The following is a 24,316-nucleotide window of genomic DNA, read 5'->3' on the forward strand; positions in this document are numbered from 1 at the left end:
TGTAGACACAAGGCCCAGCTGCTGTTCCTGTAAGGACAACTGACAACTCTCTCAACAAGGTGCAAAAGAAAGGAAACAAGAGAACAGTGTTAGCTGACAATGCAGTGCAAGCCAAGACAGCAGCCAGAAGACAGCAAAGAAAGCAAAAAATGAGCAGATAAAGCTGACTGTTACAGGTAGGACCCAAATAGCCTTACTAGAGAATGGCAGCACTTAGGAGCTAAAACCTTTATGAAACAAATAAAGGATCAGTAAGAAATGTGTGGGGAGGGGAAATTACGAAACCGAAACACCGATTAAGAAGCATATGAGTTTACTATGTAGAGTCCTGCCACACAATACTTTGACAGCAATTCAAAGTGACTGCATGAAGAAAATTGAATTTATACAATTTTTTAGCATGTCAATTGAAGCACAGAATCTGAACAGTTTTATTGTAGAAACACTCATTGTGCACACTCAATGAATAAAAACATGGAAGGTGGAAGATATACCACCAGAAGCCTTCAAGGAGTAGTAATATATATCCTTTTTTGCAATGTGATTTCTTGTCCAGCCACAACACTAACAAGAGTTAAATATTTTCAAAAACCCACCAACATGGGAAAGTAAGAGGTAGAGATTTAGGGAAAAAATTCTTAAGGGATCCAGGGGGAAAAGAAAAAAGGAGAGCAACACATTGTTACAAAAAGCCCCAAAAATGAGGGAAAACAGTAACACTAAATGTAGTCTAAGAACAAGAGAAAGCAGATCATGATGTAGCAGCACACAAACTAACATTCTAGAGCACAACAAAGTCTCTGCATTACTAAAAATGTAGCTGGAACACCGTAATGAGATCCATCAGGAAAAACACAAAGGAACACAGCAGAGAACTCCAATAGATTACAAAAAAATGCATCATTTAGATGAGAATATTTGCAAGCCATGAAAGAGTATCAAGAAATTGGCTATCTTTTCTTAGTTCACTACTAAGGTGAATCCATTTCCTCTAGTAAATTTAGTTCTTAAGAAGTCCACATGTCAGATTAACTATGAAAAGTTATCCAGGGTATTTTTTTAAAACAAGTTTCTTTAAAAGCAGACTTTTAAGAAGTATGCAATAAATTTGAGAAAGACATTTCCAGCACAAGATACTTACTTTTTAAGTTCAGCCCTTAAGTTATTATATGGAATTGTTACAAGTCAACAGTAGGTGGTTTATAAAATGTAATTTTATTTAATGTTACTTTGCTGTTACAGAGGGCATAACATTTTCACAAGGCTTTTTTGGGACTACAATCAATGATTAGCAACACACAATAGTGGTCCAAACTCTCTAACAATCACTGGACAAACTTGACACCTTCTCACATGTGCACAAACCTGCATGGAAAAGTACTAAATTTTATACTTGGACATGTGAACTTCAATTGGTTTTCCCATTCCAGTGTATTAAGAAATGACATGCACTTTAGTCTGCCAAAAAGCACTGCCTGTACTCCAGCAGTAACATGCTGCTTCTAATACATAGTAAAGTGAATACCAGAACTACAAAGGCAGGAGTGTAAGTGAACTTTTATTGGGAAGGGATATCAACTGAAACAGCAGCAACTGAAGATTAAGAGAAGCCCCTGGTTTTGAACACACAAGCTTCTGTATTACATGATACGGGAAGCAACTCAATTTGTGGTTTTCCAAACTTTAAATGCTCAACTTGATCTGGCCCAAAACTTCCATATTCCTACTGAAACAGATACACAGTAGCATGTGAAAGTCAATTATGGAAAGGAAACCCTGCAGAATAAGAAGGGAATGTGGAGAATTAAATGCTATGTGGAACACTCTTTAGTTGCAATTAACTACATTTTCATATCTTACTGTAATACAAAACACAGTCAACTGGCAGGAACTGGTTCAGATTTGTTTTTAAATACCAGGTACACTTTAGTCCGCTACATAAGTGTTTGGAAGTTACTCATGTTTATATGAAATGAAGCTATTAATACTTTTCTACAGCAGTAACCGCACACCAGGAAGGCCAGGACAAACACAAATCAAGGAATGGAGTTTTCCCAAAGCTGCAGTGTGAAAAGACTATAAATTGATTTCCATACACATGGATGGGTTTTCTTTGCTATAGGAAATCCAAGTGGAGCTATAAGGAATGGAGACGTGTAAAAAGGTTTTTTGAGAAGGAAAGGGAGAATGACGCCCCACGTGCAGTTTAGTTTTCTGCACCTTCTGCAGCATCACATTCTTCTCCTGCACTGTCTGATGTCCATAACTAGAAAGAAAAGAAGAACAGTGTCAGCTTTCAGAAGTGCAGCTTGAATTCCAAAAAGAGACAACTACTGAATGTGAGGAAAAGGTAATGAATTAGACTTAAGGATGCCCACAGAGTACGAGTGCACTGCACAGCCCTGGCTGCCAGCACTTGCTGAGGCAGAGGTAACTGGACAGAGCTCCTCATGCACAGGGCACAAGGAGCTTTTCCCCTCAGGCACAGCACACATGCTCTCAATGGCTCCAGCTCTTGTGCCTAACAGTGAGCTGTGCCATTGATCCCAGGCCATTCAACAGCCTCAACAGCAGCTCCAAGGGCAACTTCCATTTCAAACACAGCAGGCTGAATCCTGCAAGTGCAGATTGCCACTTTGGTTATTGAAACTAAGCACTTCACTCTGCTAACAATGTTGTCATAATTTTAAACACAGTAATTATTCAGAGAGGATATTCCCTGAAAAACTGCCATAGCTGCATATTTTAATACAATTTAGTTGTTCCATAAAGCAGTTTCTTAAATGGTTCATCGTTATAATAACATACTCAAACAAACTGATTTTATTCTTAGTACACTGAAATTTCAGAGCTTTTGAATGAAAATCAGGACAACAAGTAAAGCAAGCTACACTGGATGTACACCAGGAGAAACTTTGTTTTGAGGTAGTCATCAAAAAAGTTTGAGTAAAATTCCCTGATAGGTCACAGATGACCTTTTTTAATTCCTTGTCCTATCTTAATATATTAGGTTGGGCTAAATGCCCCTTCTCCCCTCTACCATAAAGGCCATCACACCAGGAAGAATGTGAGCTATCCAGGCTGCTATTCCAGATTACACAGCATGGAGTCGGACATCAACTTACACAACATTCAAACTAAGTTCTGAAAAGGTATCATAGGCAAACAGCCCAAGTCAGTGCTGTGCTGTGTGTGAGAGGAAAGTAAAGATTTTTTTCCATAACAAATTCAGTCTAAGCAAACACCTGAAGAACCAGATAATACATAAAAAAGCAACTTACTGTTAGGTTGTCTCTAAGCAACTGCATGATGAGAGTACTGTCTTTGTATGAGTCTTCGTTCAGTGTATCAAGTTCTGCAATTGCCTCATCAAACGCCTGGAACAATTAAATCATCTTTAGCCTTTCTATTAACTGATCATTAAACAGAAGCTAAACCTATCAGAAAAGGTAGCTTAAAAAAAAAAGGCAACATCAGATGTTAAATGACCTGCTCTACTTGAAACAAAACCATACTACGGACATAATAAAAGCTTCCCATGCTGCTGAAAATTTAAGTCACATTGTAAATACAGCCTGCTTGTACCCCTTCAATCCCACCTACAATATGAGCTAGGAAACCAGAAACTTTAAAATTCATAGTTTTAAGCATAAACTCTCTTCTACTTTCCCTGCAGGCAAACTGGAAAAAAAAAGTTCCTTACCGTCTTTGCCAGTGTGCAGGCAAGCTCAGGATTGTTGAGAATCTCATAATAAAATACAGAGAAGTTAAGAGCTAGACCCAAGCGAATTGGATGTGTTGGCTGCATCTCCTTCTTGCTGATATCAAATGCCTCCTGATAAGCTCCCTGTGAGTTTTCTATTGTTTCTGTAAAAGAATGACAAACAAAGTGGTTTTGGGTTGGCTTAAATTTTTTTACAGATATTCCTGCCTAGATCACTCCATTTGTAGGAGACTGCATATAAGCCTGTTCTTAGGAAAACAGTGCACTTACTTTAATCAAAGTAACGATTGTACACCCATGTTAAGTACAGCTGCCACACTGACAAAGCACAAGGAGCAAATTGAGCTACTACAGAGCAAAGGTATTATTCAAGAGAATAAACACACTAAATACACAGAACTTAGTAAACACAAGCATTCAAGACTACTTCAGTCTTCAGTGGCCTTTGATACTTTGGGGGTGGGGAAATATTTGTTCATTACTTTTTCTACAGAACTCATACTTCATTCCTTTCTCAGGATGGACATGTTCATGTGAGTTATGTGTGCAGAGTAAAGAAGGCTCAATTCCTTGAGGAAGTTTGGAAGGCATGTACAGCATTTTCCTGAAAAACTGAAGGTTTGCCTCCAAAATCTGCATGTAGACAGGTCAAGTTTAAAAGCCACAATGTTGTGCCCAGAATAACTGGGACAAACACCACAAAGAAAAGAGGTTATCAGGTCAGAGAGTACTTTGGGAGTGCTACCTATAATCTATTCCAGATTCACTTCTGATAGACAACAAAAGGGCCAACAGCTGCCCTAAACATGCTGCAGCATGGAGAAAAAAAAAGGTCATTGCCAGAGCTCAAAATACTCTGTGAGGGAGCTAGCTAGTACTGGTACTGCTCCAGCAAATGCTGGTAAAAGAACTTGGTAAGTAAAATATAATAAGTATTGAAAAGAACCAAGACAGACAGTATTTACACGTAATGAGTACCAAAGGACTATCCATTTGTTGAGAACAGGTGAAAGAAGGCAAAAGGCTAGCAAATCCAGGAGATAAATTAGCTTGTAAGCACATAAAATATATTTGAAGCTGAGAAAATAAGCAGATGTTTTTGAGGTGGAACATCAGAAAAGCTTAAAGTCTTGAAGTCTGTAAGAAGTTAAGCAGAAAAGTCCACATGGTGACACAGAAACTGTAACTTCAGAGCTAAACCCCAGCAGGATCTGCTAACAAGGCTGTATCAATCAACCTCTCCTGCACTGTATCCCCTATCAGCATGTGTGGCATTTAACTGCAGACATTTTAGCAAACAGGAGCCGGTATTTCTATGCTTGGACAAGCCCAGATTTGTAGCTGTTGCTTGAGACAAAGTATAAATCAGATGATCCTTGGGAAAGCCAAAGGCAAGTTTTCTCTGCTACCCATGGATTTGCTGCTGACACTTGAAACAAATTAAGGGTTAAGAATTTCTGAATGCAACACATTAATGCAAAGATTTTTACTCCATTCTCTATATTTTCATCTTTCAATGTGAATGCTCCTACAATAGAGGCAGACTAACAAAGCCTTTACTGAAGGGACAACCAGCCCAGCCTCTCACATGCACTGCCATCGGTTTCAGGCAGCCAACAAGGACAGATCCTGCCACACCCAACCCCAGGGGACACCACAGCATCCAGGGGTTCCAGCAGTCCCTCTCCCTGGTGTCACAGCATTACTGCACCACTAATTTTGGTCTGTTATGTAGAGACAGATCACTAGCTTATGCCACACCAAGAGTTTTTAACATCACAACACTATCTGAGCATCTTGCAAGACAGTTTTAATAATTAATTCAATACATCTGCTCAAAACAGAGTTAAAATCTTCCCCAGAAGAGGTTCCCGAGGTACTTACAACTACCCATGCACCTGTTCTAATTCCTAGGAAAGGTCTACAGTCTCAAGATGCCCAGCATCAAGTGGCAGTTTCCAGGCTTTTCCTGCTGAATCCAAAAGGGCAAACTAAAATTCCCATGAAAATCAATCATTTTAGAGTACAGCTCACACTTGCTAGAGTAAAAACCTAGTAATTTTGTGGGTTCTTTATAAACATAGGTGACTACAATGAAGTCTGTTTCACAGTGAAATCATTAAAATTTGAAGACCAACAGGACTCTACCATGGAGCACAAAATGTTACAGAGATTTGTTTACTCTCCCGAGCCAACTTTTAGTAAAGAACTACAAACAAGCAACATTAAATATATTATCATACCTTCACCTACATTGCTACAGAAGATTTGAGTAAGCATTATGGAACAACTCTTCAGGAATTTAGGGTAGATGACAGAACATCAGCTAAAATCCCTGGCACACTTAAAGGTCTAGTCAGATTTTGCTCTCAGTCTGTATGAAAATTGGAGATTTCTGACTGAAACACAGCTAACTGATGTGAATTTGGAGTCTGTGTATTTCATTTCCTGGCCCCTCACCCACAGAGCAGAGCTGGGAAAGACCCAAGGTACTTACGTTTTCTGTCATCACCACAGGCAACCTCAGCAAGGTATCGGAAGTAGTCTCCCTTCATCTTCAGGTAGAATACCTTGCTCTCTGGATTAGTTGCATTGGCTATTAAATATTTGTCCAAGAGCTCCTGAAACAACAACAAAACACACATTGACACATTGCAAACACCACTGCAACTAAGTTCAATCTACTTCTCTCCCAGATTCGAGTTCATCCAGTTTGGATGGACTCAAACATTTGCTACAAGGGTAAATGGAGTTCTAGGGCACATTTAGAATTAGAATAGATGCACACTTATTCCAACAAACTGAGCTGGCACACAACCATTAAGATGAACAGACAACTGGCCTATCAGACTGCAAGTAACAAGGAAAGGTTTACTGATGTACAGTTTCAGGACCAAGCTTAGTTTCAGGATATACATTTCTCATTTCAAAAACATTTAAATGAGTAAGCTTTTACTGGAAAAGCAAAACACGACACAAAGTTTCAAAGCTACTTTTTTTTCCATCAATTCTGTTTATTAGACTTGTGATAAGCAATCTCCAGCCCACCTACCACATGGAGTCAAGGATTCAAACCCATTCAGTCAGCAGCCAACCTCACCAAACTGCACCAGCTCTTCACAAGGCTCTAAAGGAACACCTGCCTGTAGCTCAGCAGGGAGGCACCCTCATATCCACCTTGCTATTCCCAGAATGGAAAGAGCTACACAGCGCTCTCCAGCACACCGTGAGCTGCTGCAAACATCACTCCCCTCGTCCACAGCTCCCCTACCTGATACCAGAAGGACAAGGAAAGGTTTGCAAGCCTCCAGAAAGAGAAGGTAAGTCTCTCTCCAAGGCTGTAAGTCATACTAAGACAGGGGTGAAGAAAGGAGAGAAGAGGTACAGGACTTTCCCCTAGAGAACAGGGTAGCTCAGAGAACTGACAAGCAGCAGAGCAGCTTCTGGCTGACCTTGCCCCTGAACTCCAGAGATTTTACCCAACTCATTACTACAACCACCCATGCTCTCCAGAGTTGACAAAAGATGCAAGTGAGTTCAGATACACTCAAGGAAACCCTGCAGTATTCAGAGAAACTTCACAGTAGGAATCTAAGTGATAAAGATCTGCATTTACTTGTTTGGAAAGTAAATAGGTCAAAAAAGGAGCAGAAAGTGTCCACAAAGCTTGCAGCTGCTAGTTAAGATTTTTGTTACATGTATTTTTTGTTACATGTTAGGACCATGTATCCAAATACATGAAGCAGCTACAAAGGAAATAGTCACAGAACTGTTAGCTTTCTGCACAAAAATCCTTTGCAATTCAACTGACTACTAGAGCACTATAATCAAAACAAGCTAATTTTAGACACAAACCTACTCCCTGTGCACACCACCATGCTATTATTACTTCCTTTAAGGATCAATAGAAGCAGAGCAGTCCCGTTCAAAGTGTTTACTCAATCCAAGTCCATTTGATGTTTTGGCAACTATTTTAAACTGACACTTGTAGAAGGGCACTTCCAATTGGGTTAAAAAAGCATTTTTGCAGCCAAACTGTGTGTGTCCCATGGATGTAACACTGCAGTGCCCAGACAGGCTGCCTCAGAGATCCCCACCAAGGCAGGAAGGCAAGAACACAGTCATACCTGCCCTTGATACCACTCTAGGGAAGGCAGCAGAAGGGAAGATGATACCAAGCCTGACACACCCTTGCACCTACCAAATCAAAGACAGATGCTTTTAGGAGTTTCTGTAAGGCTTTTATAAAACCACTGCCAAAGCCTAGACACTGGCTATTTGGCAAAGGCATAAGTGAGGAATCTGTGTAACAGTTTAACACAGCCAAGCATACAGGGGCTTGAGCAAGCATATAGAACAGTGCAGCTCACTGGTGTTATGGAAAAAGCAGCAAAATCTTAGGGCTGTTTCAAAACAAGAGTTAAAATGTAGTAGGCAGCTGAGTAATACAACATTGTATTAATATTGTTATTGTGCATGAATCATTCCATACTAGAATGAGTTATTCCCACTTGACAAATTTCTGCAAAGAAAAGAACTTCACATTTTGGTTCAATGTTTTCCTACTGCTTTTCTCCTATGACAATGTCCGTGTCAGCCATAGAAATGCAACACTGCACAAATCAGTTTCAGTCTGAGACAACAATGTGGTAACATCAAGTCTAAAATTTGAGTTTGATTTTCCAAGAAACTGCCCAGAATGATGACATGTGACACATAGTACACCTGTGGTTTAGAAAGGTTTCCACGATGTTTGAAGAGTAACCACCAGCCTCCAAAAGCCATCATATGGTTGGGACTACATTAAGTAGCAGAGATGTGACCTATCCGTGTGCTCAGATGAGCTGTGCCACAGTCCAAGGAGCACTGACCACACAAGCAGTGAAGATACTATATAGCATTTTAAATAAGGAATTCTGCAAAACTATCTTAGTTTCATTTTTCAAATACTGAAATACAACTTTCAAGATGCTACAACTACATCAACAAGGAACAATCAGGCATTTTTCTTTTATGCTTTCCAAAACACAGAAATTTCCTGTATACTTAGCACACAAAAAGTATTACCCATTTTATTACAAAATTTTGTCTTTTTGTAGAAGAGGCAGCTCTAGCTCTAGAGCTGATCTGGCTTGGTTATGGCTGAAAAATACTTAACCCCTGGAACCTAATGCACACTAAAGAATGCTTACAGGAAAGCTTTAGCGTGGCAAATTTAAGCCAAATCTGAAAGCTACACTCCCTAGGGCATCAGTGCCCACTTTTTCCTCCCCCCAGATGGGGTAGGCCCATTTTTTCTGGGAATATGAAAGGATTTTGCTGTGCTAGCCCTCCACAAGCAAGCAGCACTGTGGCCTGTGTGCCAGTGCATCCCTAAAATGCTGCCTTTGTTAAGCACATCTGATAACCAGTGGCTCTGTCCAAACTTCAGAGAAACTTAGAGACAAAAGTGATGCAGAGAATGAGCTGCAGTTTTTCAGACAGCAAAGAGTGGGTTATTTCCTAGGCACTTCTCAGGCAGAGAAGCTCAGCAGCCCAGCAGCTCTCACTCCCAGTTCATCTTAAGGGCCTCCTAATCCTTCCATAACACAAGTGGGGAACAGACCTGTGCCTTTTCCTTCAGCTGGGGTGGAACATTCTCCTTCTGCACTTTGCATACTCAGTTTTGTTTTTTTTAATAGCCTTAAATGGAACAAGATCTCATTTCTGAATCACGTAGGATAGAACAGAATCCAAACAGACTTTGAGTGAAGCTGATTATTTTTCAGGCCAGATGTTAATCTTTCAAATCAATAATTTATTTGCTGTACTTCATGAGCCATTCATCTCAGGATTATCATAACTTCTCAGAAGGCATCTTACCCTCCCTCTCAGAAACAAAATGTTGGTGGAGTAGTGAGAGCACACAGCACAGTAAGCCAAGTTATTTGCTTTACACTGCTGTGAGTTAGTAATAGCAGGAAAACTCACAATTTCCTGCATCTCTTCTCTCATCTTTCCTCACCTGGACATTTTTACCTTTCTAGCAGAGAGAAATTAGCCAAGAATCCTTATTTTCAACATCAGCTGATATTAAGTAAAATGGCTACAGGCAGGCAAAGCAATGAAGCAGACCACAGAGAACATCAAAATTTTTGTGATTTTACCTAGGCAGAGACAAGCACTGCCAGAGGTGTGATTCTGAGATGAAGTAAGGCAATACAACAGACTCCATCCATGCTCACACACAGTCAATGTGCCCATCCCTTTCATGTATTAAAATACAGCTGCCACCATCACTTAAGAATTGCAGCTCTTCCCATCACCTTCTAAAGCAAGCCTTGAAAAACCAGCAATGATGTGCCCTGCACCACAAAACATGCCTCAGAAGCTGCATGAAAGCCACACAACGCCCAGGCTGCTGATCTGCTCTGATGGGGGCGCCTCAGGAGCAGGAGCAGTATGAAGATGCAGGAATCAAAGCTCTATCCTCAGAGCAGACCCTTTGTGTCCCACTGCAGCTGCATTACAATGGGTTTGCAGTGTGACAGGCTGTGGTTGGTGCTGCTGCCTCCCCCACACTGCCATATTTCGTTCAAGTGGTGTGCTGGTCCTCCTAGAGCGTGACAAGATTTCCCACTCCTCTTCTCCTAAGCGTTGCTCATCCATCTCAGTTTATTTCCACCTTCACAGTGTGCAAATACTCTTGTCATCCTAACAGCATCATATTCTCACATATGATATTCTTTTCCCCTCCCATGAAAGGAAGGTTTATTTATCTGCTATAGAGATGCCAGCAACAAAGGGCTGATGCTCCCTGGAACAGGTCTGCAGCTGCCTCAAGAACCATGGGGAGCAGGCTGGGAGCCTGGCAGCTGAATACCTCTTCCCCTAAAAGCTGTGGCTTTTGCCTTTTTCTCTCCATTGGCAAACGTATTCCTCTACATGCAAACGAAACTTACATTTCAACTGCCTTTTTGGATCCTTCTCCACTGTACTCTTGCTCTTTCCCAATGAGGTAAGTACCCTCTCAGTCCCTTTGCCCTTCTGTTTAAGTAGGCTCAGGGGTTGAGCATGTGGAACTCACTGACCTCTGCAATTCACCTGAGCCAGAAACACTAAGTCCAACTGCTCTCACAGCTTCCTCATTTTTTCAGCTTTATGAAAAGCAAGCTCTGAAGGAATGTCAGGCATACCTTTACCTGAAGGTATGTCAGACACAGACAAAGCAGCTCCCTGAAGACAGAGCTCCTTAAAATAATTATTTGTGGTGTGTGCATCCAGCCAACCTCTCCTTACAATGCACTGGCACACATCCCCTGCAATTCGTGTTCCAGCCCCACTCCACACATGCTTCCTGTTTTCTCTTTTCAGGGCAACACCTCCTTGAAAAAGCTGACATCATAACAGAAGTCCCACTTTCTCCTCACCTAAGTCTATTTTAAAAGGCAAGACTGATTGAGACACTAGGTTCAGCCATAGTGTACACTAAATACTTTCTATACAGTTTAACTACAGGGTAGGTTCAAGTGGCACAAAAATACCACTGCTATCTGGTCTGTGCTGTTCTCTCTTCCCACATATCCAGCAATAAAAAATCTCAACAGCAAAGATGAATTTGGAAAAAAACCATCTTGAATATCTAACTGACCTTTTAGCTTCCTTCAGCAGTTGTGCCACTTAGACTTCATTAAGAGTAGCAAGTACATGAGTGCAAGTCTCCTCATATATTCCAATACCACTAACTAGTGGACATATTCTTCACACTTAGCCATTCAATACCAGAGGATAAAGGTGAACCAGGTCAGCTCCAGAGATTATCTGCTCATCACAACTAGTTTGAGGCCAATTTTCAAAGGACATTAAAGACAGCATGTGCTTAGGTACAGACAGAAGTTCTCAATGTGGTAAACTCAAGTAACCCAAAACATTTACAATGCCACCATGACTCAGATGTCAACACCTGTGACATGTCTGGGTCACAACACCAGCACCAAGTTATTTAATGTTATGCTATTAAAAGACAGATATACATTGTCATTTGCATTCCTCACTGAGTGGTTTAATTTTGTTCCACTAAAAGGAAAAAAATCTATGTAAAAGCAACCATCAGAAACAGCAATGCTCTCAAAAAGTTTGTCCCATAAGTTAAGCTACTGCATGGTATTTAGCAAGGAGAAGTGTGCTGATGCTCTAAATGGCTGGCACAAAACTTTCTGAATGAAGTCTATGTTGGATAAAGTTTGATTTTTTCAAGTCATTCTGTTTCAGCAATACTCTTGAGCCTTAAGTCCACGTATCTTACTTCAAGATGTTTAAAATACCTTATTTCAGCACCATCTCCATCTTCTGGGAATGTAATTTTAAAGGCTATTTTTAAAAGTGAACATCCTAACACATTGTGTGAAGTAACTGGCATTATAGGTTTTAGTAATTTAAAACAATGTCCTTCACCTGGCTTGAACTCCTATGACACAAAAAGCATCTAGAAAAAACCCCAAATCTTATAGTAGTAATTTTTTGACAAAGAACAAACTAGTAAATATCAATGCTTATAAAATCAAAGAAATTATATTCCTCCTTACTGTATAATGAAAAAGTTTAATTATATGGGAAAAAAGAAAGAAGAAAAAAGAAACCAAGTTGAACTTCTGCTCAGCAGCTCAACTGTCCAAGTGTTCTCAGACCTGCCAGCAGAGGAGGTGCTGCCATTCCACAGAGTACCAATTTTTCACAGGTTTTACAGGAACTAGACTGAGTTCCATTGCTGTTTCCTAGATGTTTCTTTGTTTTCTGAACTGACACTGAATGTTCTCTATTCTGAGCTCTAAGTGCTTTTGGGTTGTTTTGTTTATGAAAGAGCACAGCCTCCAGGAGCACAGATGTTACCTGGTAACAGCAACTAACTGATTACTTAATGTTGTACCATACACTAATTGGCCAAACCCCACAGAACCAAAAAGTCACATGCAAGTGAAGAAACTGTTTCAAAATAAACCTATTTTGAGACAAGGTTCCTAAAAATAATACACAAGGCACAGAGTGCATGTCAACACTTCTAGCAAGTTACCTCACCACCCTGAAACATGGATCCAACATCAGAGTCCCATCTAGATGAGCAGCCTGCATCTCACAGGAACACCATGAGTGCCTGAGGCTGCATGAATTCAGGGCTGCAGCATGCAAAGTATTTGAAAGAATTATTCTGTCCCAAGTATTTCTGATGGTCCATTCAGATCCAATATGAAACAAAAAGCTCTAGAAGCAGCCTAGATAGAAATGGTTTCCATCCCAATTGCAGTCAAAAAGCAAAGCTAACATTGGTGAGGCAGCTCAGACCAATGTAATCACCTAATATAACTTAAATGTGAATTTAAACACATCAAATATTCCAGAGTCTCTGACAGCACAGATGATTGGTGTGGGCTCAGACCTTTCAATAAGGCTTCTACTCACAAATGACTGCCTGTTTTAATCGTCTAGCAGAGCAGTATTTAAGACTTCTTGACTATTTTAAGTAAAATCAGTCATTCCAAAGTCCACAGTATGACTCACTGAAACCTAGGTGTTTTTTAACGTTCAGCAGTTGTTTTCTTGACAGGAAAGGGAGAGTCCCGTGCTGCAACAGTAAGATCACTTTACTTTCAACACTGTAATTCAGCAGAACTGAGTTCTTCATCCTTCAGGATTCAAGCTCTATGCATCAACTCCTTTTGGGAGAGCATCAAGTGATTTTCATACAGACCTCTCCAGACTAACAGTGTTTCAGTTTATGTATTGAGGAAAATATGTGTGTACCTTTCCAGTAATGGCATGGCCTTAAGATGACCTGACAAAGCACTACTGAAAGCAGAGACAAATGTACCTGACATGAAAACAGAGAGGGTGACCTAATTCATCTCTTCCATTTGGTTCCATGTCTTTGTCTATATAGTTTTAAGAACTGGCAGCCAATACCTAGGATTGGCCCTGAATGAAGTATCTGGAATCTCACTTAACAAATGCACTGAAAACCTGAGCTGCAGCACGTCTGCCCACACTATTCCCACCTGGGGTTGAGATTAATTTAATCTAGAATTTACACTCACTGCTTATACTTCTCCCCAAGTCAGAAAGTTCTGTGGTCCCCAGAGAACAATGGAAGCCAGGAACTAGAAATGTATGGAAATACAAGTTCTCCTTTCTACAGATTTTTCAGACAAGATGAACAATACAGTCAAAGTCAGAGAACTATTTAAGTTTTTATGGAAGACCCTAAAGTTTTCCAGTTTCCCTCCATCTAATGTAAAAATGACTATTAAAAAAGAAGTCATTCCTCTTTTCAAAAATTATAAATTTTTGATGAATTAATGGCCATACAACACAGCCAAAAGCTTTCAGGAAAAATTCCTTGGTATCTGACATATTTATCTCAGATTGATTCTAACATTCTTCCACGACTGCGTTTTACATATTTCTAATTCCTCAAAATACTTCCAAGTGCTCTTCCCTTCTTAGCAAACACAAATTTTAGACACCAAATTCTTCCCTTCAGAATCCTGGCCATCTAAAAGCATCTTTCAGCATCCATTCACAACATTGAGTAGTATCACGGAATCAAATAAAAAAGTCTAAATTTTCATTTAAAAGCACTTTATGCTCTGCAGCTACAGAAGCCTAAAGGTAAGATTAAATGACTGGCCAAGGTGTAGCTAGACTAACAGCATTTAAGAGGAACAACAGCACGTGAGAGTTATGTGGTCTTAAGGTACATTGCCCTTACACAAAGCACTAATTTTGACTTGCTTTAGTTCTCATGTCTCTTTGGGAGCTCTTGATCAGAGGCTTGGGATCACTGAAACTCAAAATGGCAACACAACAGATGCACTTTCTTCCCACTGCATAGTGTAGCTTGGAAGAGCCTTTTGCATCATCCAACTTTATCCTGAAGGAAACCCAGCAATGTATTATTTTACTCAATCTATTGGGACTGTGATTGGGAGCGTGCCAATAATTTGTTATTCCCCAAATGAGACAACCTACAACAACTTCCTGAAGAAGTTCTGTCCAGGAATGATGTGGCTGTCAGGCAGGTAAGAATATATATGGTGTATTTAGAAAAGCTATTATTAAAGCAAATGCAAATTCTTCTGTGTTCAGAGCTGAACACTACTCATGTATCAGGCTACTTCAGTGAATGGATCATATAAATCAAAGGAGAGAATAAAGAGCAATGGAGCAAATAATAAACCCTTATCAATATTACAAACTGCTACATCAAACTCATGATTACTTACCAAATTTAGAGACAGGTACAAGCAAAATCATAGCTAATTCAGGGCTTCCAGTTCTTAGACCTTGACACCTGATGTTTTGGTGGGTGCACAGACTACAAGATGTGAAACTCAGCACTCAAATTGTTTTGGTGCCTCTCCTAAGTGCTCAGCTCACACAAACTGGGCACTGTTATATATTCAGATATACAGGATGGGTTAGCAAATAACAAGCTTACAAATCCTCAGTATGCACAGCTCAAGTGTTCTCATGTTGGTTCCAGCTTCCTGGGCTGCAGAAAGGATGAGGAGGAACTTGGATATATCCCTCCAATAAACTTGGTGGAGCTATACTGAGCATCACAAATGCTGAGCTCAAGAACAGTTCTTACTTACCTTATTTTTGTGACAAAATTGGCTTCAAGTTCATTGGCAGTAAGAAAGCACCTGGCCCCTCAGTCTCAAAGGCCAAGAGCATAAAGCTAAATATGAAAACATTGATTAATGAAGCATGCACCTTCACCTACCAAAGTATATCCATGCACTTTTACCAGCCCTTCCTCTGCTGTTTTCTTTGCTACCTTCCTCTGAAAATCAGGCATCCTCCCACTGCTGAAACCAGAATACCAAGCTGCAGTGCCTGTACAGAAACTATACAATCTACTCCTTTAATACTGTACTAAACGACCCCAAATGGCATAATGTCAAAGAAATCAAGTGGAATAACCTTCAAACTCAAGTGTGTTCTTTCCCCATCAAGCTCTCTCTGTCTCACATCCAGGCTTCTGTGTTTTTCTTCAGAAAGGCCCCTCATCACATTAGAATCCAAGATAACAGAAGTGCCTGAGAGACAACTGTCTAGCAGGTAAGCATGACAGTGATTTACAAAATCTGTTAAAAGCTTCACTGCATTAGCAGAAAAACAGAATTTTTGGTTTTGTTGTCCAGTTCCACCTAGTGAGCACATCCTACTTTCTCAAGGCCACCAAAGCCATAAATGTCCTCCAAGAAATTTAGTAATTCTAGACAGCATTCAGATGTAAGGGAGGGAGCAGCAAGCAATGACTGCATGGGATGGAGGCTGCAGCTCCAACAGAATTCCTTGAACTATTCTCAGCTGGACTCTCTGTTCAAGAACCTCAGTGCACTCTAGGCTTTGTTTCTGCAACAATCAGTCCCTTTTCAGAAATGATTAAATTTCCTTTGCACAAGAGTGAAGATTCCAGCAGCAGATTCTATTGAAAGATGACAGAGAAGGTAAAACTATGAATAAGTCAAGGTCAGATCTAAGTTTCAAGCATATTACACTGAAAAAAATTAAACTATTAAGTTCCACAATGCTTACCACAAATGTGTTGATGGTTGCTAGAGGTTGCACTAAGAATACAAATCATCTCTCTCTCCACAAATTACTTTTCACAAAAAATATTATTTATTCCAAACTACTCATTCAATTCACATTCACTCCACAATTCTGGACTTCCCAAGAAGTAACATTCCCAACCTAACTTTTATGAAGTAGCCTTTCCCTTTAGTCAGTCACTTAAGAATAGTAGTTCCTTTAACTTTAGAGGTTAAAAGTGTACTTGCAACCCTGTCCCAACCACAACTAGGACAACTAACTCAAGTCCAAATGCAATATTAAGTGATTAGCATGCCTGACCTTCAAAATAAAACTGCATCCTACATGGTTTCCTGTATCAAAAGACTGTATGTAATACCCTTTTATTTATGGGTTTCACCTCTATACCACGTACATTTCTGTACAAACCCTGACAATAGCAACACAGAGACAGAATTCACAAGCTATGAAATTTTGGCAATTGTTTAGACAGCATCATGAAGCTGATACCTACTGAATATGACAAATTTCTACATGTGCAAAAAAACCCACAAAGATTTCATTTTTCTGTAGGCCAAAAGTAACAGTAGGGAAGAAATAGGGCTATGGTCAAAGTTATTCATCATCAGACATCAGACATTTTAGCTGATATGAGGAATCTATTTGCTGCTGCATGAAAATGCCGACTTCACTTTCAATGGATCTCTTAACTTGTGCTGTTGAAACAAACTGCTCTAAACATCACCTTCTAGCATGGGGATTTTTGTTCTACTCATTTTAAGTGACTAACTTTAGAACTAGATCTATAAAATGGGTAATTATCAGAAGTGGACAGGTTTTTTTACTCATTTTCATTCGCTTTTATTGTTTCTTAAGTATGTGAAGCAGCAGCAACAACATTGCAACCTCGGGGAGGAGGGAGGGAGGAAGGAAGGAAAGGGGAGCTGGCAAGAGCAACACAGCAATACACACTTTCAACAATTACCAGTAAAATCTCAGAAGATCAAAGCATCCCACCAGCCTTAAGACAGTAAAAATACAGACAATACACACCTATAGCTCCAAACTCCTTCATTGCAGGCACTGCCACAGGGTGGCAAAAAGAACCAAGAGCACAAGTAATGTGACTGCTCCTTCACTTCTCAGTTCACAATGGCATTGCTCATTTCTAGAGAAACAAACCAACACGGGCCTGACACAATACAATGTAAAAACGTTTCCAGAGGACACTGTGAAAACTGATGTTGAGAAAAAAGCCTCAGGTATGTAACTTCTACACACAATTTTCTAAGAATATTTAACAAACACTTTAACACTTCAGCTAGAGACAGAAGAAGCAACAATCAAGACAATTGTTTTCAAGCCCTAATGACTTTGCATATTCATCAAAATTAGAACTGTGGGCAAGTAGTTACCAAATCTTATCTCTGTTACTCCACGAAGAGCTCCAACACATCGGGACCTAGAAACTGAACACAAACAGGAACAAAAACCCTCAAGCTGTAAGTGGAGAATGCTCCCAGGCAAGGGCTGCTGTTTTCCTGCCTTCACATTACTGCTCTCTACAGAACAAAGAAGCCTGAATGCAACACAAGTCATAGCCATGCAAAACGACCAAGGCTTTCAGGAAACCCACCAGCTTAATCTACTTTCCCAGAAAGGTTCTAATTCAGAAGTTAACTTTTTAAAAAAAACTACTGTCACTGAACAGTGAAGTGTGCATAAAATTAAGCAGATCTTATACTGTGTGTTCCATCTTCAAAGTTCCCTACATCATTTCACTAATTACAGGAAAGTTGCTGCTGCATCCACCCCTTGTACATTATCTAGTACCTGTCTTGAAATAACTCGGGTCAAGAGAAAGAAACATGAACTTTGTGCTCAGAGTATATGAATCAACATAGTGTAACTTTATCTTGAAAAAAATTGAGTTGCTAACCTGTTTCTTTAGCCAAGGAGAAGAAAGTTTCAAGAACAGTTCTAGCTATGAGTCATAAGGATGATTCAACATTAACTCTCTACATTACCACTTAGTCAATCAATACAGGGAGTTCAGCAAAACCTCCTAGTGTACCTTTCAAATAAAACATTTATGCAAGTTGTTTGACAACCATACCATTTCTCTATTAAAGAGCTACTCTCATCTGAAAGACCAGTCATAAAATTAACAGCTAAAAAGCATTCAGATCATGCCTACTTGCAAGATAGGCAGTTAAATAATCAGTAAAAGCTTTATTTTTATGTATATATCTATATACAGATATCTCAACGTAATTCTGAATGTTTGTATTCTAGTGGTGATTAAATTTAAGTACTTTATCAAACCATGACCTGAAACAATGCCTACTTAACTGGCTTGGGGCATTTTTTTGCAGGAAAAAAAGTAATTACAGATTCCATGTTCCTGCCATTTTAATAAAAAAATTAGCAGCATTTTTAATACTAGAACAAGTACTTATACATGAAGATTTAGAAATATGCCACACCAGTAGTTTAAAAAAACCCTTTTGAAAAAACTGTTAGTAGTATGACTAACAGCAGTCACACTCCACCCAACACACCCACCCCTGCTAAATCCAAATACTCCAGATGACAAGCAACCTTTCCATACTACTTGCCAGCAGTTGTTACAGTTTAGCTGCCTTCCTGGAATTAAAAAAGCATCTCTGAGATTCAGCTGAAGAGATGTGAAAAAGCCACAAGCTGTTACCATAGTACTAGTACAGAAGCAATTATCATTCAAAGGAGGAGCCAAACCCATGGTGTGGCTCAGCTTTAGGAAAGCCATGCTTTGTACCGCCCGCTCCTCCCGAATTCCAGCCTCTCACATGCTGACTCACGGATCATAGGAGTGGTACATGGACAGGAAAGGGAGGCAACCAAGAGAACAGAACTGCACATGGCCCTCAAAGGCAGAATAAAAAAGGAAGGCTTGCAGTAGACAGCCAACACCTCCCACCAAAGGAAGGCACATCTCTGCAGCAGGTCAGGACAGGAAAAGCACGCTCAGCTGCGGCTTTTGGTCTTCACTACTTCCTGCAGCCTCGCAGGGCGGAAGGGGAGAGCTGCCAACAGGCCGCTGCTGAGAACAGAGAATGACTGGAGTGCAGTGAAAAAATCATCCAGCACAGGAAGAGCTTGCTCTCCCTGCACTGCAGGGCTGTGCTAGCACGGCTACCAGAATCCTGCTGGCCGCCATCACATGGGGTGCAGTAACTTCAGGAGGGACACCTGTGAAGGGGATCACTGCCTCTCCCCATGGAAACACAAGCTCCTTGCCAAAATGGTACAGCCAGTATGAGATCACAGAATCACAGAAGTTCAAGACTGGAAGAGACCTATAAGATCATCAAGTCCAGCTGATGTTCTAACTGTTCAACTAGATCATGGCAGCAAGTGCCACATCCAGTCTTTTTTTGAATTCTTCAAGGAATGACGACTCTACCACCTCACTGGGTAAATGATTCCAGTATCTGACCACTCTTTCTGTGAAATATTTCCTTCTTAATTCTAACTTACATCTCGCTTGACGCAGCTTGAGACTGTGTCCTCTTGTTCTGTCCGTTGTCGCCCGGAGAAAGAGGCCGACCCCCAGCTCACCACAGCCACCCTTCAGGAAGTTGTAGAGAGCGATGAGGTTGCCCCTGAGTCTCCTTTTCTCCAGGCTGAACAACCCCAGCTCCCTCAGTCGTTCTTCATATGGCTTGTGCTCCAAGCCCCTTATTAATCTCGTTGCCCTCCTCTGGACACGCTCAAATAACTCGATGTCCCTCCTAAAGTGAGGGGCCCAGAACTGGATAATAAAAGATCTTATGCATCACCTTCTCCAAGGCACTAGATTTGGTAAAAGGACAAAGGGAGATTAAGAAGTCTGAAGAGTGAGCTTTACATGGAGGTCCTAAGCAATGAGTTCTGAAGTGAGGCACTGAGTAGAGAAAGAAGAGTGACACAAATGCTGGCACTTATCACACAGGGTTCTAGTGAAACTTCTGTCACAGGAAGCAGGAATCCTACAGAAGTCCTATCATTTTCACAAAGGGGAAAGTTTCACAATTTCAATACACCTGTAACTGGAGAAACAATTTTGCTCTTGTGGAAGGCATGGGCTCCTGAATGTGCTAAGGAATTAAATGATTCATAAAGCTAATAAACATGAAAATTATTTTCAAGACAACTCACTTTGATTTAGAAAGAAAGAACAAACCTAGGTGGCAGCATACAAGGAAGCATACAGGTGTTTTCAGCACAATCCAAAGAAGCATTCCCTTATACATGAGTCAGAACACTTAATCAAGAAGAAAAATCAGTTACTTCCAGACTAGTCACCTTTAAATTCACATCTCCTAAGCAAATCTGGAACAAATTTACCTCAAAATTGTCTATTTCCTTATAGACTTGCTTCCTCCTGGTCTCACATTAGCAATACTAGACACCAAAAAAAAAAAGTAACTACGAGGAGGAAATCAACCACTGAAGATGATCTGCCACGAATTACTACTGCATTATGCACATGCAGTTTCCTGCAGATACAATTCCCTGGTCATGGAGAAGTGGGTCCAGCAGTCTCCACACTGCTGACACACATCTCTTGAGCTCCCACTACAGTTTTCCTATCAATAGCATCTGGAATTCTGCTGCTTCCACAGAAATGTACTTCTGTGCCTGATGCATGCTTAGGGTGTCATTCCAATCTTTACACCTTAGCTTCACATTGCTCCATCATTACTGCAAACTCATCTCAAAGATACCCTGAGAAGTCAGCTTGCATTTAACAAGGAATTTCTACAGGTCACTTTCCCCCTTCAATGCAGATGTCCAAGTTTGTAAAGTCAAATTTATAACATTCCTCAAAATGTCTCTTGAAGACCCCTTCAGAGTACTGTTCTTCATGAGGAAGTAAACAAAATGCACACATTGTTTCAATGTTTGTAGCAAGTTATTATCTGAGCTCAATAAAGGGGTTTGCACATTTCCAGCTTATCTTAGTAACAGGTTTACTAACCACAGCAGAGGCTAAATTCTCTGTATCTCTGCAACTACGTGGTTAAATACTACATATGGATCACTCCACCCAAAAATGTACCTCACAGACACCCAAAACTGAGTATCTCAAATACCTCTACACATATAGGGCCAACAGCATAGTGCAGCTGATCCTCCTCATCACGGTGACCCATGTAAGGGTTGCAGAAGTTATGGTACTGACCTCACCTACCCCAGCACAAAACTGCATTACATACCCCAACCGAGCTCCCAATGCTTCCCCAGTACAGCAGCACACTTAAATACTGCATTTCTTAACCTTCAACAAAATATAAGAAAAAACAAAGTCCCCACTTACCAGCACCGTGGTGCAGATGGACCTGAGCTCAGACTCCACCTTCTCCCGATAGTCCTTGATAAGCTGCATCTTCTTGTCACTGGTGTCTGTCTTCTGCTCGATGCTGGAGATGACCCTCCAGGCCGAGCGCCGCCCCCCCACCACGTTCTTGTAGGCCACGGAGAGCAGGTTGCGCTCCTCGTTGGACAGCTCGGCCCCTTGCTCCGTCACTGCCTTCATGCAGGTGGCCATGTCATCGTAGCGCTCGGCCTGCTCAGCCAGCTTGGCTTTCTGGATCAACTCGGTCTTATCCATGGTGGCTGGCAGTGGGACAAGAGCAGGGCAGTAGCAGAAGAAGCTGGAGATGTCACACTACCAACACGAGAATGCACCTCAAAACCTGACAGAAAGAAGACAGCAACCATGATGCCAAGATAAACACCACCGAACACGACCCTACAGCACCCACTGCAACCCAGCAAAAAACGAGAATTACTGTGAGCCTTGCCTTCCCTTCCCCATCTCCAGGTGCTCCTCCTGGAGAGGCGGACTGCAACACCCTGCCCTTCCACGCAAGGCTACGGGGACTCGTCCCAAGGGTCCACCCCTCGGGAAACCACGACCTAAAACCCAGGCGGAGAAGTCACACTCGGACGGCAGCCAGCCGCCCAAGCAGTGGAAATTGCTGCTTTTCCATCAGAAAAAAGTCATCACCCCGCTTTTCCTTCGTGCCCTACGTGAGCATATTAATATGCCCTCTAACAGGGACTGTGGAATGATTCCTGGTTACCACCCTGCCCAGGGCCCTCGCCCAAATCCCTGCCTCCGTGTGCTAGCAGCCCTGCGGGCGAGCGCCGGAGGCAGGCGGGCATGAATGCCGGGACTGGCGGGAAAAATACATAATAAAAGCGGCAAGGCAAACTCGGCGCCGGCGAACGCAGCAGGGGTTAAACCCCTCCAGGACCCGCCTCCCTGGGGGCGAGCGAGGCCGGGGCCGCGAGGCCGGGAAGGGGGCCCCGGGCGCTTCTCCTCCCCGCGGCGGGGCGCGGCGGACCCGGCCTCCCGTCTGCCCCGGCGGCCGCCGATCCGGACCTCGGCGCGGCGGGGGCCCCGGGCTGCCGGCGGGGAGCGCGGCAGCTCCCGGCACACGGCAGCGGGTGCGGTCTCGGGCTCAGCGGCCGCGTCTCGTGGGACGGCGAGGGGCGCGGGGGAGGCCGGCGGAGTCCCCGCGGCGACGGGGCGGGAAGAGGAAGCGGCGGCGGGTGCGAAATGGCGGCGCTGGATGCACCTCCCGCTCCCCGGGGCCGCCGAGCTCTCCACGCCGCGATCACAAAATGGAGGACGCGGCGGGAGGAGGCAAGCGGAGCGGGGCCCATCCCGCCGCCGGCCGCGGCCCCGCGCTCACCTGGGTCCGCCGGGCTGTGGGGCCGGGCCGCACCCGGTCGGTGCCGCGCTCGGGGCTGTGGCGGAGAGAAAGAACCGCTCCCGTCTCGGCCGAGCCAGCGCTGAAGGGCGTTGGCGCGCGCACCGACCCGCTGCGCGGCCCGCGCCCACGCGGCCAATAGCGGCTCGGCCTGCGCGCCCGGCCCCGCCCCCCCGCGCACTGCCGGCCAATCGGAGAGGAGCGCGCCGCCGCGGGGGCCAGCGCGGGCAGGGCGCGAGCTCGACTGGGCCCGTGGGCTGCGGCTGGGGCCACGGGGTTTCCTCCAATGAGATCCAGGGTGGGGTGACGTCACTGTCGCCATGGTGACGCCGCTACAACCCCCCCCTTTCCCCCCCCGCCCTTGCCTGTTCCCCCCCGCCCGGCGCCCGGGACCGGGACCGGGACCGGGGATGGAGGCGACGGCGGGAGCGGGGCCCGGGGCTCCCTGTGGAAGGGCCCGGCCGAGGCGGTGCCCGTGGCGGCAGCGGGGCGGGAACGGGGGGGCGAGGCGGTGCCCGGGCCCGCAGCACGGCGGCTGTTGTTCCGCCCGCGGGCGGCCGCGCCCTCGGGCCGCTGCTCCCCGCAGCGCCGGCGGGCGGGAGCTCCCGCAGGAGCGGGCGGCGAGCCCGGCCCTGCCCGGGCGGCCCTGCGGCGGCTCGGGCGCGGCACGGCACGGCCGGGAGCGGCCGGGCGGCCCTTCCGGAGCGGGCCGGGCGAAGTCCGGGCGCTGCCGCCGCCCGGTGCCGGGGCTGGCCGGGTCTGGTACAGGCAGTGAGAGGCTTCGCCTTCCCGAGTGCGTGTTCCCGGAGCCACACGCGGGTACAGGCAGCATTTCCCATAAGCAGCGATCAGTATAATTGCTTGTTTCCATCCTTTTCATTTCACCTTAATTCTTTAGAGGTCAGAACATGCTATGACGTGCAATAGTAGCGAGTTACCCACCCGTGGCTGGATAAAGGATAAAGGTGAGGCACCTATGGCCATAGGTATGTCCAAAACCTTGGCTGAGTAGATGCATGGCTTGTGTGCACTCACGCTGCCCGAGCCTCAGAGGGTGTGCTAAGGACACGGTGGGTTTGTGTTGTTGGTCTTGCCGTACAAAATCAGGTCAAGTGCATCTGGTGAATCAGGGCTCAGGCGAGGTCAGGCTCTCCAGTGTCTGAGCAGTACCAGGTCTGTGCGTCAAGTGATGAGATTTCTCACCTTTGTTTTCAGCATCACCAAATATAGTCATACTGAGGAACTTCAGCATCCACATGGGATGATGAATTCTCTG

General features: G+C 43.3%; 1 protein-coding gene across 1 annotated transcript; it reads right to left on the reverse strand.

Moving 5' to 3' along the window:
• Positions 1 to 1,196: 1,196 nt before the first annotated feature.
• Positions 1,197 to 23,148, reverse strand: YWHAQ (tyrosine 3-monooxygenase/tryptophan 5-monooxygenase activation protein theta). Its single transcript, XM_063150822.1, has 6 exons — positions 23,023 to 23,148; positions 21,639 to 22,017; positions 6,222 to 6,345; positions 3,704 to 3,867; positions 3,282 to 3,377; positions 1,197 to 2,266 (listed from the first exon to the last, which is right to left on the reverse strand). Exons 2-6 carry the CDS (start codon positions 21,930 to 21,932, stop codon positions 2,207 to 2,209), a joined length of 738 nt encoding a protein of 245 aa, XP_063006892.1. The 5' UTR covers positions 21,933 to 22,017; positions 23,023 to 23,148; the 3' UTR covers positions 1,197 to 2,206.
• Between the last annotated feature and the right edge of the window lie 1,168 nt (positions 23,149 to 24,316).

Source organism: Melospiza melodia, chromosome 3 (genome assembly GCF_035770615.1).
Source record: "Melospiza melodia melodia isolate bMelMel2 chromosome 3, bMelMel2.pri, whole genome shotgun sequence".
Classification (NCBI taxonomy): Eukaryota; Metazoa; Chordata; class Aves; order Passeriformes; family Passerellidae; genus Melospiza; species Melospiza melodia.

Excerpts from the sequence above, each read along its gene's own strand:
- YWHAQ (XM_063150822.1), bottom strand. The coding sequence starts at position 21,932 with ATGGATAAGACCGAGTTGATCCAGAAAGCCAAGCTGGCTGAGCAGGCC. Across the intron at positions 3,378-3,703 it reads CCTGCACACTGGCAAAGACG|GCGTTTGATGAGGCAATTGC; the intron begins GTAAGGAACTTT and ends TAATTGTTCCAG. Across the intron at positions 2,267-3,281 it reads TGCTTAGAGACAACCTAACA|TTATGGACATCAGACAGTGC; the intron begins GTAAGTTGCTTT and ends TTTTCTTTCTAG.